At 36.1% G+C, this 14,214-nt stretch overlaps 2 protein-coding genes across 2 annotated transcripts; one reads left to right on the top strand and one right to left on the bottom strand.

Moving 5' to 3' along the window:
• Positions 1-6,127: 6,127 nt before the first annotated feature.
• On the top strand, positions 6,128-7,997 carry LOC112419508 (pentatricopeptide repeat-containing protein At1g05750, chloroplastic-like). The gene is given in 1 exon segment (XM_024777448.2): positions 6,128-7,997. A coding segment is annotated over 1 exon segment (1,554 nt). The 5' UTR covers positions 6,128-6,212; the 3' UTR covers positions 7,767-7,997.
• Positions 7,998-8,389: 392 nt separating this feature from the next.
• LOC11417525 (pentatricopeptide repeat-containing protein At1g06140, mitochondrial) lies at positions 8,390-9,705 on the bottom strand. Its single transcript, XM_003596829.4, has one exon. It carries the CDS (start codon positions 9,528-9,530, stop codon positions 8,580-8,582), a length of 951 nt encoding a protein of 316 aa, XP_003596877.1. The 5' UTR covers positions 9,531-9,705; the 3' UTR covers positions 8,390-8,579.
• Between the last annotated feature and the right edge of the window lie 4,509 nt (positions 9,706-14,214).

Genomic DNA, 14,214 nt, shown 5'->3' with positions numbered 1-14,214 from the left:
GTAAACCACAAAAGTAAAACCCAACAATTCAATATAAAAATGGTAATAAAAAAGAACGGTCATAAACAACCATTGCCACGTACAATCTAGCGAACTCACGTAGGGGCGCGACAATCCAACGATTGTCTGCCAACACAGAAACGACCCAAGTTCCAACAACTATCTTCAAAGTATCAGAAGACCATAAACGTCCTTTCGAGTCAAAACAACCAATTACGAACCAAATCCACAAAGTCGCTGTGGTCTTGAAACTTTAGTCGCAGTCCAGATCAAGGGAAGAACAAACGACATAAATCTACCATTGTCCATCAACGATGCAAGAAGAAACCACAATGGATACAATATTTTAGGTATGATGAACGACTACTACCATCAACCACAGAGCATCTACGCACCTAGCTGTTTCGAGCAACATCAGGATAAAACCAGTCATGTTGAATCGAGCTATGCATCCAACAATGCTAGAACTAAAGAACCCATACCTTCAATCCAGAAAATCAGACTTAAGATTTTCAAACAAAATCACAGAGTCGAAACAAAGTCACCACCCATCTTCATCTCCACGAAACAAAACGAAAATAAACGCCAATAAACAAAAATGAAAAAAAATAGCAAAATCCAGACCGAGACTAACTCATAAATGCGTCAACATCATAGCTCTACAAGACAATAACGACGTTGAACGAAACCAGTGACCACAATAGAATCCACACAAAGCAAGACTCTAACAGGACAGCCGATGCGGCGCTTCATCGATGACGATCTGAAACCCATAAATATACTTTTCATTTATACATAAAAACACGGGACATATATTTATCACTGATAAACATAAAAACATGTGACACATATTTGTCATCATTGTGGCAAAAAAATACTAACATTATTTTTAACCAAAAATACTGACATATTTAAAAATTCATGGTGCGTAGATACTTTTCATTAATAAATAAATAAAATAAAACAATTTGAGATTGAAAAATAATAGTCTATCACCCGTGCATTGCACGGGTTAACACACTAGTTAAACATATTTGACCAACAAAGTAGAGTTTAACGCAAAGGATTAAACCCTCAAAACGTGATAAACTAAATTTTAAATGTAAGCTCAGAGACCTGACTATGTTCCATTGTATACGAGGTAAGACTACTTTAACATAAAAAGATAGAGTAAATAGTCGTCAATTACCCCCCTAAAATTGTAACTTTCGTCAAAAACTTCCCTGAATTTTGCAAAACTTCAAAAACCCTCCTGAAATTATCAAACGTCAGTCAAATACCCTCCTCCGTTATTTTCCTCCATCCAACATGCTGACAGGGCTGTTAACTGCCACGTGGCACTGCCACATGATAAAAAAAATCATGCCTCACAGGGGGATAATTGACTATATTTTTTTTTTTTTTTAAAAAATCTTATTTTTTTTTCAAAATTAATATTTGTGCCATCCACTCACCTTGCAAATACTCCCCTGAAATTTAACAATTACGTGCATATACCCCTCAAATTGGGTATGTTCAGTCCTTGAAAATTTCTTTGTTGGTTTTATGTACTTAAATTGTTATATCATGCATTATCATTATTAAGACTGACGCATGGCATTTGAGTCCTTAAATTGTTATTTTATGTCCTTAAGTAATGATTTCAGAGGATTTTTTAGTAGTGCATCAGAGAAATGTAAATTTGTATGAAATTTAACTACTGCATTTAGATTAAAGCAATCTGTCTTCTAGTTTTGTATTTCATGTGACAGGCCAAAATAGCAGGATGAACATTTTATGTGGTTTAGTTTTGTAAGTGTTGCTGCAACGTTTGAATGTGGAAGTTTAGGTACAGTTTCATTAGTTTCATGTAGGGGATGTATAACAATGGATTCATATTTTCTATTTCATCAATGCATGTGTTATTAGTGAAAAATGACACTCCAAAAGGTCTGTAGTACCAAATTTGCTTGTATCAGCATTCGTTTTTCATTATTATAGTATGTTATTAGTTTGTTTACAAGCTTTTAATGATATGACTTATCAGTGCCTGCTTTAATTGTTTAGGAACATACATGTTTTGTTCAATTGGTTTTAATGATGATTCAAACAATTTTCTAACAGCAACAATGAGCAAATCTCTCCTTATTTGTTTATTTTTTGGTCAGCTTAATAATATTACCAAGGGGGCTGATTTACCTACCACTACTCAAAACCTCCATCTTAAACAAATAGTTTGTTCGGTAAGCAAAACAGTCTACATAGAGGATATTTGTACAAAAGTTTTAAAGTTGAAGGGGATATTTGCATATAAGTAGTATAAATTTGAGGAGGTATATCCTACGTAAATTTTAAATTTGAGGGGGCATATGCACGTAATTGTTAAATTTCAGGGGGATATTTGCAAGGTGAGTGGGGGGCACAAATGTTAATTTTGAAAAGAAAAAAAAAATCAGATTTTTTTTAAAAAAAAAATAGTCAATTACCCCCTCTATGACGTGGCATGATTTTTTTTGATCATGTGGCAGTTAACAGCCATGTCAGCATGCTGGATGGAGGAAACATAAACAAGTGTTAGTGTTCAAAAGCAGAAACTCAACATAAACAGAAGCAGAAACTCAATTTTCTGAGTATTGTAAGTGTTCAAAAGCTTTCCAAAACCAACCAACTTCTCAAATTTCGATTTTTGAACAAAATCAAGTGCATCATCTCCATTTAATCACAAGTAAGTATCTTGACTCATTTTTAATTATAATGTTAGTTTGTGTAGGTTTTTTTTATAAAAAAAAAGGTAGTTTTCATGTGGTTAGGGTTGATGTAGGAATTGAATATTTGATGATTGCATGTAGTTTATAATTGAATGTAGTGACTTTAATTGATGATTGAATGATGTTAGAGTATAATGTGGTTTTCAATGGTGGCAAAAGAACACATTTTGAGTATGTTTGATACTTTGCACACAAAGTGTTTGATAAAATGTCTCAATGAACATTTTATTGATTATTTAGTTAGTTTAGGTTATGGATATGATGTTGATTGTAATTCGAAAAAGTGTATATTGAATTAGGTTGAATGTGGTTTTGATTTTTCAACGAAGATGAATGTTTATGTTTAGTTTAGGTTATGTTTAGGTTGAATGTGTATGATAATGCATTTGATTATTTATGTTTGAATGTGAATGATAGTGTGTATGATAATGTTTAGGTTCAATGTGTTTATTTGATAAAGTGGTTGAATGTGAAAGTTTAGGTTTAGTGTGTTTGATAAAGTGGTTGAATGTATAAGTTGAATGATGTTAATTTTATAATTTTTTTTGTAGATATGGCCGATCAGGATCTCATTGATCCATCTAAGATGATTGGTGGTAGGCGTGCGATGAATTAGAGAGGGAGAGGCAAAGCGGCCACATCCCAAAGAGGGGTAGAGGTCGGAGGGTGGATGTTTCAGGGAGTTCGCAAGAGGCTTCTCAGGCTACACAACCTGAAGAGTCACAGGTGGTTGATCCGAGCCAGCAGGTGGAGTACCTGAATTATCAGGATCAGGTACACCACGACGTTACAGATGGTGGGTATGACCAGGATCATATACCAGAGCAGCAACATGTAGGAGATGATGATAACATTGCAGCAGCTGCTGCCCCGGAGGTGTTACATGTGGACCCTTCCTTTCCTGGAGGACCGGACGACCTATCTTTGTTGCACTCTTATGCCAATCATGTGGCGTTGCCGGTTTGGTATAATTCAGAGAACGTAAGTGTAATTTTTTTAAATGGTTTTTCTTTGTGTTTAATTATTTCCTTTATATGTGTGTTTGTTTAATTATTATATCAACTTTTATATGTGTTTTTTTTTAATTCTTTTCTTTATTTCAACTTTTATTGTTTTCTTTATGTTTAATTATGATTTAAATTTATTTTGTTATGCGTTTCATTTTAGTTTTAAGGTTTACATGTGTTATGTTTTATTTTTGCATTTGTTAAGTTTAATTTTGTTTAGTTAAATGTTTACATTGTTTAATGTATAAATTGTTTAAACTATGTTTATTTTTCTATTATTTCAGATTCGTAAGCTGCGTGTGGTAAAATCGATTAATCATGGGGCTAAAATCTTGAGTCTCGGACGCCCAAACGGGAATCAGGATTGGTTTTGGGATCCGCTTAGGGAGAGCGGGTTACATGATTTGGTTTACCTGGGCTACGCCACTGTGCCTCATGCCCTGCTGATGACTCTATGCGAGAGGTGGCATCCCGAGACCAGCACTTTTCACATGCCCTTGCGGAAGATGACTGTGACCTTGGATGATGTCGCATGTCTGACGCATCTTTAGATTGAGGGGCGGAGCCATGGGAAGAATATGCCGAAACATGAGGCAGCGGCACTACTGATGAGGCACTTGGGTGTGGCGCAGCAGGAGGCGGAGAAAATTTGTGGTACGGAGTACGGTGGGTACATTAGTTACCCGAAGCTGAGGGAGCTATATACGAGGTACCTTGATAGGGCTAACGTATTGGCAGATACGGAGGATGCAGAGGAGATGGAGGAGCTGCAGAGGGTTCAAACATTTTGTGTAAAGTCATATCTCTTATATCTTGTAGGATGCTTGTTGTTTGGTGATAGAAGCAACAAACGCATCGAGCTGGTCTATCTGACGACCATGGAGGAGGGCTACGCGGGGATGCGTAATTATTCCTGGGGAGGGATGACACTCGCATACCTATACCGCGAGTTAGCTGAGGTGTGTAGGCCTAGAGACAGAGTTCTTGGGGGGAGCGTGACACTGCTGACTAGAAGAAACTTATAAATGTGAACCTTAACTTTTATTTTTTTGTTATATTTTTTCGTGCATAATAATTTATAAATGTGATTTGTTTGGTTTGTGCAGACATGGTTTTTCGCGCATTTTCCTGGCTTTTACAGTGTTAATCCCAACATTGACCATATGGAAAACTATCCGGTTGCGGCGAGGTGGAAGCTTCAGAAGGGTCACGGAGAGGGGGTCACGTATCGGTCACTGCTTGATCGTATACAGTTTGATGACGTATGTTGGAGGTCGTACGAAGAGCACAGGGAGATCCATGATTTTGAGGAGGTTTTTTGGTATTCAGGTTGGATTATGTGCGGTGTTCATAGGGTGTACCGTCACTTGTCCGAGAGGGTTTTGAGGCAGTACAGATACGTCCAGACCGTCCCCAGACATCCGACCGATGTTGTAGAGCTGTCACCGCCTCAGTTTGTGAAGGCATTCGTCGACTTCCGCACTCACACGCTTAAGGCGGCCGATTGGGGTGAGCAGACAGGAGAGCAGACATGGTGGATGACGGATGGCTATGTGTTATGGTATACTCGGGTGTCTCGCCCTCAGATTTTGCCACCTCTTCCAGGAGATCTTCCGAGGCCAGCAATTGAAGAGCAGATCATTGCACAACAGTGGGAGCGGTAGGAGACGAGAAGCTCGCCTGACACCTATGACATGGTTAGTGGCGCTGTTGCCTACGCTGATGCGCAGTTAGGCCAAGAGGAGAACATGATCATGACCCCTCAGCAGTGGTTTCAGGCCATGAGCCATCTTTGGGAGCAGATCTCGCTGATCTTGACCAGGAGGCGAGGCTAGAGGCCGAGGAGGAGGCACCAGCAGGACCAGGACCAGTAGTAGTAGTTTGTTTTTTAGGACTTGTTTTTTAGTTTTGGTATTTTGATGACATTGATTAGTATATTTGTATTTTGATGACATTACTTTTAATTTCATGGGATATTTTACTTTGTTTAATGGTATAAAAATGTTGGTTTAATTAAGTTGTGCATTTGCGCCAATATTTGTTTTGCCATTTGAACCGTTATGCATAAAAAAAAAAAAAAAAAAAAAAAAAAAAAAACAGGTACATATGTTGTGTTTTGTGTTTGAAACACATTACAGGTTCAGGAAATGAAGCTACTGCCTCTGTCTTGGCTTCAGGACGCTTTGGCAGTTTACTGCTGAGGAAATCCTCGATAGTTAACTGCATCCGGTTTTCTAAAACTTCGACAGTTAACTGCCGATGGACATTTAAGTAAATTACTCGTGTGTCTCAGCCAAACCAAATGTGTCAATAGTAATTCTCAAGATATAATCAAAAGAAAAACATTTACCACCCAAAAGAGTGTTTTTCGGCTATATCTTATGTGTCCAGAGCAATTTGAGCAATTTTGATATAGGTACTCAACCAAAAATCAGTTACCACCACGATTGAGAGAAGAATGATCCTTACTACGTGCATTGCAACCCCAACACACCACCCTGACCCTCCAAAACAACCTCCACAAATTCACCCTCCCTCTACATTTTCTCCCCCAAACAACCCCAACAAAAACCAAACACTCTCTCTAAAACACAAACCCAACTCAAACCAAACCGTATCATGGACATCCTCAATTTCTCACCACTGCAAAAATAACAATTTCCTCAAAGCAGCTTCCGAATTCATCCAAATGCTCGAAGCCGAAGTCGAACCCAATCACATCACCCTCATCACTCTCCTCTCTGCTTGTGCCCACTCTCCCTCCAAAACCAGCATCACCTTTGGAGCTGCATTACACACACACGCTTTCAAACATGGCTTTGCCATGAATGATGTGATGGTGGGTACTGCATTGATTGACATGTATGCCAAATGTGGGAAATTGGATTATGCTAGATTGGTTTTTGATCAAATGGGTGTTAGAAATTTGGTTTCTTGGAATACTATGATTGATGGGTATATGAAAAATGGTGATGTTGATGATGCACTTAAACTGTTTGATAAATTGCCTGTGAAGAATGTTGTTTCTTGGACTGTGGTTATTGGTGGGTTTGTTAAGAAAGAGTGTTATGAAGAAGCTCTTGAGTGTTTTCGAGAAATGCAGCTGGCTGGTGTTGTGCCAGATTTTGTGACTGTTATTGCGATTATTTCCGCGTGTGCTAATTTGGGTGCACTTGGTCTTGGCTTGTGGGTTCATAGACTTGTGATGAAGAAAGAGTTTAGGGATAATGTTAAAGTTTTGAATTCTTTAATAGATATGTATGCGCGATGTGGGTGTATAGAGCTTGCTCGTCAAGTGTTTGATGGAATGAGTCAGCGAAATTTGGTGTCGTGGAATTCGATCATTGTTGGTTTTGCGGTTAATGGGCTTGCTGACAAGGCTTTGAGTTTCTTTCGTTCAATGAAGAAGGAAGGGTTCTAGCCGAATGGAGTTAGTTACACGAGTGCACTCACAGCGTGCAGTCATGCTGGGTTGATTGACGAAGGACTGAAAATCTTTGCTGACATTAAAAGAGATCATAGAAATTCGCCGAGGATTGAGCATTATGGTTGCTTAGTGGATCTCTATAGTAGAGCAGGGAGGTTGAAGGAGGCTTGGGATGTGATAAAAAAAATGCCTATGATGCCTAATGAAGTGGTGCTCGGGTCATTGCTTGCAGCTTGTAGGACTCAAGGGGATGTTGAATTGGCTGAAAAAGTGATGAAGTATCAAGTTGAATTGTACCCTGGTGGAGATTCAAATTATGTGCTTTTTTCTAACATATATGCTGCTGTTGGAAAATGGGATGGTGCGAGCAAGGTTAGGAGGGAAATGAAAGAACGTGGCTTACAAAAGAATCTAGCTTTTAGTTCCATTGAGATTGATTCTGGCATTCATAAATTTGTGTCCGGTGATAAATATCATGAAGAGAATGATTATATTTACTCAGCCTTGGAGCTTCTGTCTTTTGAGCTGCACTTATATGGCTATGTTCCTGATTTCTCTGGAAAAGAATCTTATGTTGATGATTGAATTTTGTGACTGAGTGCACAGTTACATAACTCATTCACTAGACCTGAAATGTACCAATTAAAAACATTAAGACCTAAACTTTTCCTCATGTTATGTAGCAAAAAGTATATAGTCAATTTTTATTGCATCTTATATGAATTATGTAGAAAAATCATACTGTTAAAAAAAAAACACAGTTTGCTTATCCATGTTACAAGCGACAATGTCTCTATCTAGATTTCTATTTATGTATACTGGCGTGTGTGTTTGATTATTTGCTTATCTCAAATTTTCATTTTTTCTCCCTCCGTTTTTCGATTTTTCTATTTTCTTTCCTCTTCCAATCCTTTTCTTCTATCTCAGTAGACTATGTTTATGACTGATTGCAACATGTTAATGGTGTTCCTTGTCTAAACTTTAAGTGGTAAATGTATTATGCTGGAATACAATAACAAAAACCAAGTCTTATCCACTAAATGGAGTCAGCTACACGGATCAAATTACGTTATAGTGTTCTATCATAAACTATATTTTGATCTAACTCATTAATCTCTAGATCTTTATTACTATGTTGGAATTTACAATTTGTTAAATAAGAACTAAAGTAACAAAACTATATTCTTAAATAAATGATGCAGTTGAAATTGAAAGAGAAAAATTTTACACCAACAGTTATCATCTCATTTACATGTAGCTATAGGGAAATTAAAACCTCGGTTGGTTTTCTAGCACCCATGATGAGATAGGTCCCATATGCTAGAAAGATATAAAAGAATGAACTATAGTCTATATATAGCCTTGTCTTGTTATGAGAAAACATCATGTATATTGAATTCAAATTGAGGATGCAACAACACTCAGCTCTGTCCCATAAAACTTCTCTGCAACTCTCTCAGCAACATCAACCCTCCCATGAGTTTTACAAGCTCCAAACAAAGCACCCACCAAAGCTTCATCAGGCCTAACATCCATTTTCAATGTCAACTTCTCTGCTTCTTCCACTAAACCAACCCTCCCCAACATATCCACCATACATGTATAATGCCTCACATCAGGTTTCACCCCAAACCTCACCTTCATAATCTCAAAAATCTCCCTCCCTTTCTCGACAAACCCGCCATGACTACACGCAGTCAAAACAACCGTAAAACTCACACTATCCATCCTCTCTCCTACTTCCACCATTCTATTAAACATCTCAAAAACCTCTTCAAACCTACCATGCATTCCAAAATCCGCCATCATCGTCGACCAAGTAACCTCATTCCTTTCACACATTCCATCAAACACTTTGCGCGCAAACTCTAACTCCCCGCATTTAGCATACATGTTTATCAAAGCATTAGAATTTTTCAAATCTAACGCAAACCCATTTACCAAAACAGCTCCATGAACTTGTTTCCCAAGCCTTAACGCCGATAAACCAGCGCAAGATTTTAGCACAAGCGGCAAAGTATGGCAATCAAAGGGTTTATAAGACAACCTCATTTCGCGAAATAGCGAAAGCGTTTCTTTAAATAGGTTGAGAGATAAATAGGCTCTAATGAGAGAGTTGTAGAGGAAAGTGGGTTTGCGATTTGTGAATGAAAAAAGAATATTTGCTTGGTGCAATTTGGAACATGAAGCATAGCAAGAAACAAGTTTGGTTCGAATGAAATCATCGTGTGAAATACCTAAACGAATTGTGCGTGCATGGATTATTTTGAGGCTGTTTATGTTTTTCGAGGAAAAACATTTGTTGAGAAGTGTTGCGTATAATGGTTTGAGTTCATGAGGTTTGGCCATGACGTTAATAAACCAAACCCCTAATAGGTTGAAACAAAGGAATTTATGTTATGAGAGTTGTTCAAATTTTTAAGGATTCTATATTCTATTTTGATTGATCATTGTATTTGACAGTGGCTTTTGAAATGCTGCAAAAACACTTTGCAAACGGAACAAGTTTGGGTGTTGTGGCCGGATTGTGTCTATTAAGAGGGTTAATTCGGTAGGAAAAAAGTTTTTTTTTTATAGATGCAAACAGAAATAGTTTAATTTTTTTTTTTAAATTTCAACAAAAAATCTATAGATATTGTTTTAACATAAATTGTTTTTTTTAAGTTCAAACAAACTCACCCTAAATCTAGCGTAGGCTAGCATGCGTTAAACCTATATTAAAAAGATTAAGATTAAGTTTGCAAGCGACAAAATTGTAAAAATAGGGTTCTGGAATCCACCAGAAATTAAGAAAAAACTCTCTAAAATATTATTGATTGAATAAAAGTTATGCCTCTTAGGCTACATTTGTTTAAGCTTAAATAAGAAAATAATAGTCCTCCTCGTGAGCTTAGCTCAGTTGGTATGGACAATGAATAGGATATGCAAGGTCTAGGGTTTAAACCCCGACCACCACAAAAAAATAGGCCTAAAAATAACAAACTGAAAATAAAACAAACAAATAATAAGATAGACTTAAACAATAAAATACTAATAAATTACTAAGGAAACCCTCCTACATGAGTCTCCTCCATCTATGAAGAACTCGACTCCCAGTTCTTGTTCTGATAAAAGTGCTTCCATGCATGATGACTCTTCCAATGAATAAGAGACCACCCTCTTAGATCCTATTGATTGAAATTTATGGAACCTGTGATACACGAGAAATAGTGATTATGAAACCTATGAAATTAATCAGAATCCTCAAACTGCTTCTTGCGTAGTGCAGTGCCAAAATCAGCTATAATATGCTCCATATTGTCATCCACAACCACAAGTATGTTCTTTGGTTTAATGTCTCGGTGCACTATTGGTAGACATGTAATTTGACCATTGTTCCTTCCTACTCCACGGCATCCAACATTTATAACACTAAAACCATAAGCTGAAGGGTTACTTATAATATCTTGAAAAATACCATAAGAATTTACGTAGATAACTTAACAAGACCTTTCAATTTGTTGTTGAATATTTGGTTTGCTGAATTGATTTCTTGCACACATGTTATGCCATTTGCTTTTCTACTAGGATTACTCTACACTCGGCCCTTGGCAAAGTTCTCAACCTCATCTATTGATGATGATAAACTTGAGCTGTTGATTGAGTTTGAAACATTCGTTGGCTTGGGAGAAGGCCTCGATAATGGGGAGGTGTTGAGCTGCCACTTGTATGTTTAGAACCATTCTTAGTGATTTGCTCTAATGAGTCCAGGAATGATTTTGAAGATGTTGTGCTTTCAAATACTAAAAACGGATCATTATGAGATATGGCAGTTGGTTTCCGAGGATTATTCTTCTCAATGCTTGCTTTCCCATTATTGGATATGCTGCTTCCACCAAACCCAATCATGAAGTCATCAAAATCATGCTATTTTTTTTTAATGGAACTTTTAGCGCTTGGTGCATGCAATCCACCAATCTTATCTAATAAATCATCAAGACCGACAGTTTTTTCACTAACTCCATCGAATATATCATCTACATAAACCTGCAACAACGAAGATCCGAAAATCGGATTATTGTCAAGTGCAACGCTCGATTTGAATGTCAAAGTCTCCTTTTGCAACACCGACTCAATATTTCGATTGTTTCCACCACGTGAAACCCTAATTTATTCACATATCATGTTTTGATTTTTGTTATTGTTGATGTTGACAATATTAGCCGTCAACACCACCGTTCGAGTCGTGGTTGTTGAGGATAACGCCGTCATCAGATCCGCCACAGCTTTGATGGTCGCAGCTAATCCGTCAATATATGCCCTCCTAACCGGTTGATCTCCCAAAAGAACATGAGAAACATGCTCTGATACCAACTGACGCAGTACGGAAGCGTAGGCTAGCAAGCGCTAAACCTCGATTGAAAAGAACAAGTTTGCAAGCGACAAACTTGTGAAAATAGGGTTTTGGAATCCACCAAAAAATGAGGAAAAAACTCTAAAGTATTATTGATTGAATAAAAGTTATGCCTCTTAGGTTACATCTGTTAAGCTTAAATAGGAAAATAACAAACCCTAATGAGCCTAAAAATAACAAACTGAAAAGAAAAAAATAATAATAAAGATAGACTTAAATAATAAAATAGTAATAAATTACTAAGAAAACTCGCCTACATCATAGTGGCCTAATTTGACCGTATTCGTCTTATGATCAGCCTAACATTGAACGATCTAGATAGGGTTTGCACAAAACTTGAAGATTAAATTATCACTTTTTAAAGATGTCAAGTACAAAATCTAAGTACAAAATCATTGTGCATTCATTAAAGACAGATATGCATTTACATTCAAATCACGCGTTTCAACAATCACACACATACAGCCCCACCATTTGATAACAAGATTATGTGCATTTATGTTTTAATCATTTCTTTGAAATCCTTGAATCACACACATGACTATAATTACGTGCATTGCATTAGTCTTCTTCACCACTAATATTTCTCTTCTACTCCAATGGCGTCAAAATTCATCCCTACCTCTGTCATTATACTTGTTCTTATTTCATTGCTTCTTATAAGGGAGACTTCTGGTTTGTCAATATTCTATTTCTATACTCCGTTTCTCACATTTAGTTTTTTCAAAAAAAAACTTGGTTTGTATTTTGCTAGGTTTTATTCATGTTTATTTAGCATTGTTTACTTCATGTTAGTACATAGTTTTTGGACTATAAAGCATTCATATAATAAATAATAGACAGTAGCTAGCAACAATAAAATCTTTGTAGAAATAAACAGGTACTAGAAAACGTTAATTTGGAGAAATGAACAATTTTTTCTGTTTGCTGCAAATTCATATATTTCTTGGTTACAAGAAATGAACATGTGTTTATTGAGTAATTTTTTTCATTAATGATAAATAAATGTTTCTTTACTTGCAGGTTGCAGTTCTGCGTATGCATGCGTTGATGCTAATGGAGAAAGTCTAAATAAGATAGGAAAATGGAAGGTTTGTCACACTGTTATAGGCTTGTCTACATATTAATTTTTATTTTTGAAAAACAGTTTATATTTTAACTAATTAATTTAGTACAAAGAAATGGCATACTTTTGTTCTTCCAAATCTTACAAAGGAAGATGACATTACAAATATTTTCTTTTTAAAGACTCATAAAAATATTTTTGCATATTCGACATTTTAAAATAAAACTTTGTCTAATTTGAAATACAAAAGTTATATTTTTAAAGGTTGGTAAGCAAGGATCATCGTCATCAAGAATCAAATATGGGGAAAAGACAGAAATTGGAGAATTGCGGAAGGTTCCTTCAAGTCCAGACCCAATACACAATAGCGACATTGACTCCATTGAGGATGAAAACAAATCACAAATCGGAGGGTTGAGGAAGGTTCCTCCATATGCACACCCAATACACAAGAATGTCGCTGACTCCTATCGGGTTGAAAAAAAATCACAAATCAGAGGATTGACGAAGGTTCCTACAAGTCCAGACCCAATACACAATAGCGACAGTGTTTCCGTTGAGGATGAAAACAAACCACAAATCGGAAGGGCGAGGATGGTTTCTTCAGGTCCAAACCCATTACACAATAGACTCATTAACTCTGTTGGAACTAAAAACATGCCATAAATCGGGGGATTGGGGATGATTCCTTCAACTATTTATATTTCCTTCAAGCCATATTCATGATCCTTCAAGTATTTATGTTCTTATTCAAAATAAATCATCATTTGTAATTGAAATATGAGTAAATTCTAATTAATTTGACTCTATAATATTGTTATATTTGAAATATTTTTAAATTTTTTATTGCCATGGAACAAATTCGCACAAATTTATTTTTTTTGACATCGGGATTGAATTCGCACAAAAAATTAAATGGTGAAAAATGCATTTATTACAATAAAAAATAGACTAAAATTAATGCACTTTTGATTCCCTTATTTAAAATAAAAACAATAAATGAAGTTTACGACCCCTTTTTAAAAAACTAGTTTTTTGGTCCCTCGATTTAACTTTATTGAAAATTTTGTTCCTCCTCTCATTTTTGGGTACTTTTTTATGATGAGGTTTAACATCCAAAAAAAACCTAAATAATGACTAGTATCCATATGTCTCTAATTATATTTAAGTTTAATTGTATTTTTTACTTCAGTTTCACCCTCTTCATTTTCACCTTCTTTTATAATTAGTAGCCCCTCATGTGCATTTTGACCATGACTAATTTTAACTAAAAAACTTTGACATGACCATTTTTACATATGACAGAAAATCATATAGGGTTTTTGGCTCCTTTGAGTCAATTTAGAGTTAAAGTAGCAAGTGAGATTGTATGTTAGTCGAGTTTTATAAATGATTCGATAAAAAGTCTTGAACAGGAAAAAAAAACTGGAAAATAACCTTGAAACCATGAAAATCCACCAAAATCAGACAACTTTGTGACTGTGCTATGCTTTTTACAAGTTTATCATGATTGATTATTGGGGTATAATCATTAAAGACGTTTTGGTGAGAAGAAATGGAACAAGGATTGAAGA

The sequence above is a fragment of the Medicago truncatula genome, chromosome 2 (genome assembly GCF_003473485.1).
Source record: "Medicago truncatula cultivar Jemalong A17 chromosome 2, MtrunA17r5.0-ANR, whole genome shotgun sequence".
Lineage (NCBI taxonomy): Eukaryota > Viridiplantae > Streptophyta > Magnoliopsida > Fabales > Fabaceae > Medicago > Medicago truncatula.
Note: the sequence above shows the minus strand (reverse complement) of the source record. Positions and strands in the feature narration are given on the sequence as shown.

Coding starts and splice junctions, on each gene's coding strand:
- LOC11417525 (XM_003596829.4), bottom strand. CDS start 9,530: ATGGCCAAACCTCATGAACTCAAACCATTATACGCAACACTTCTCAAC.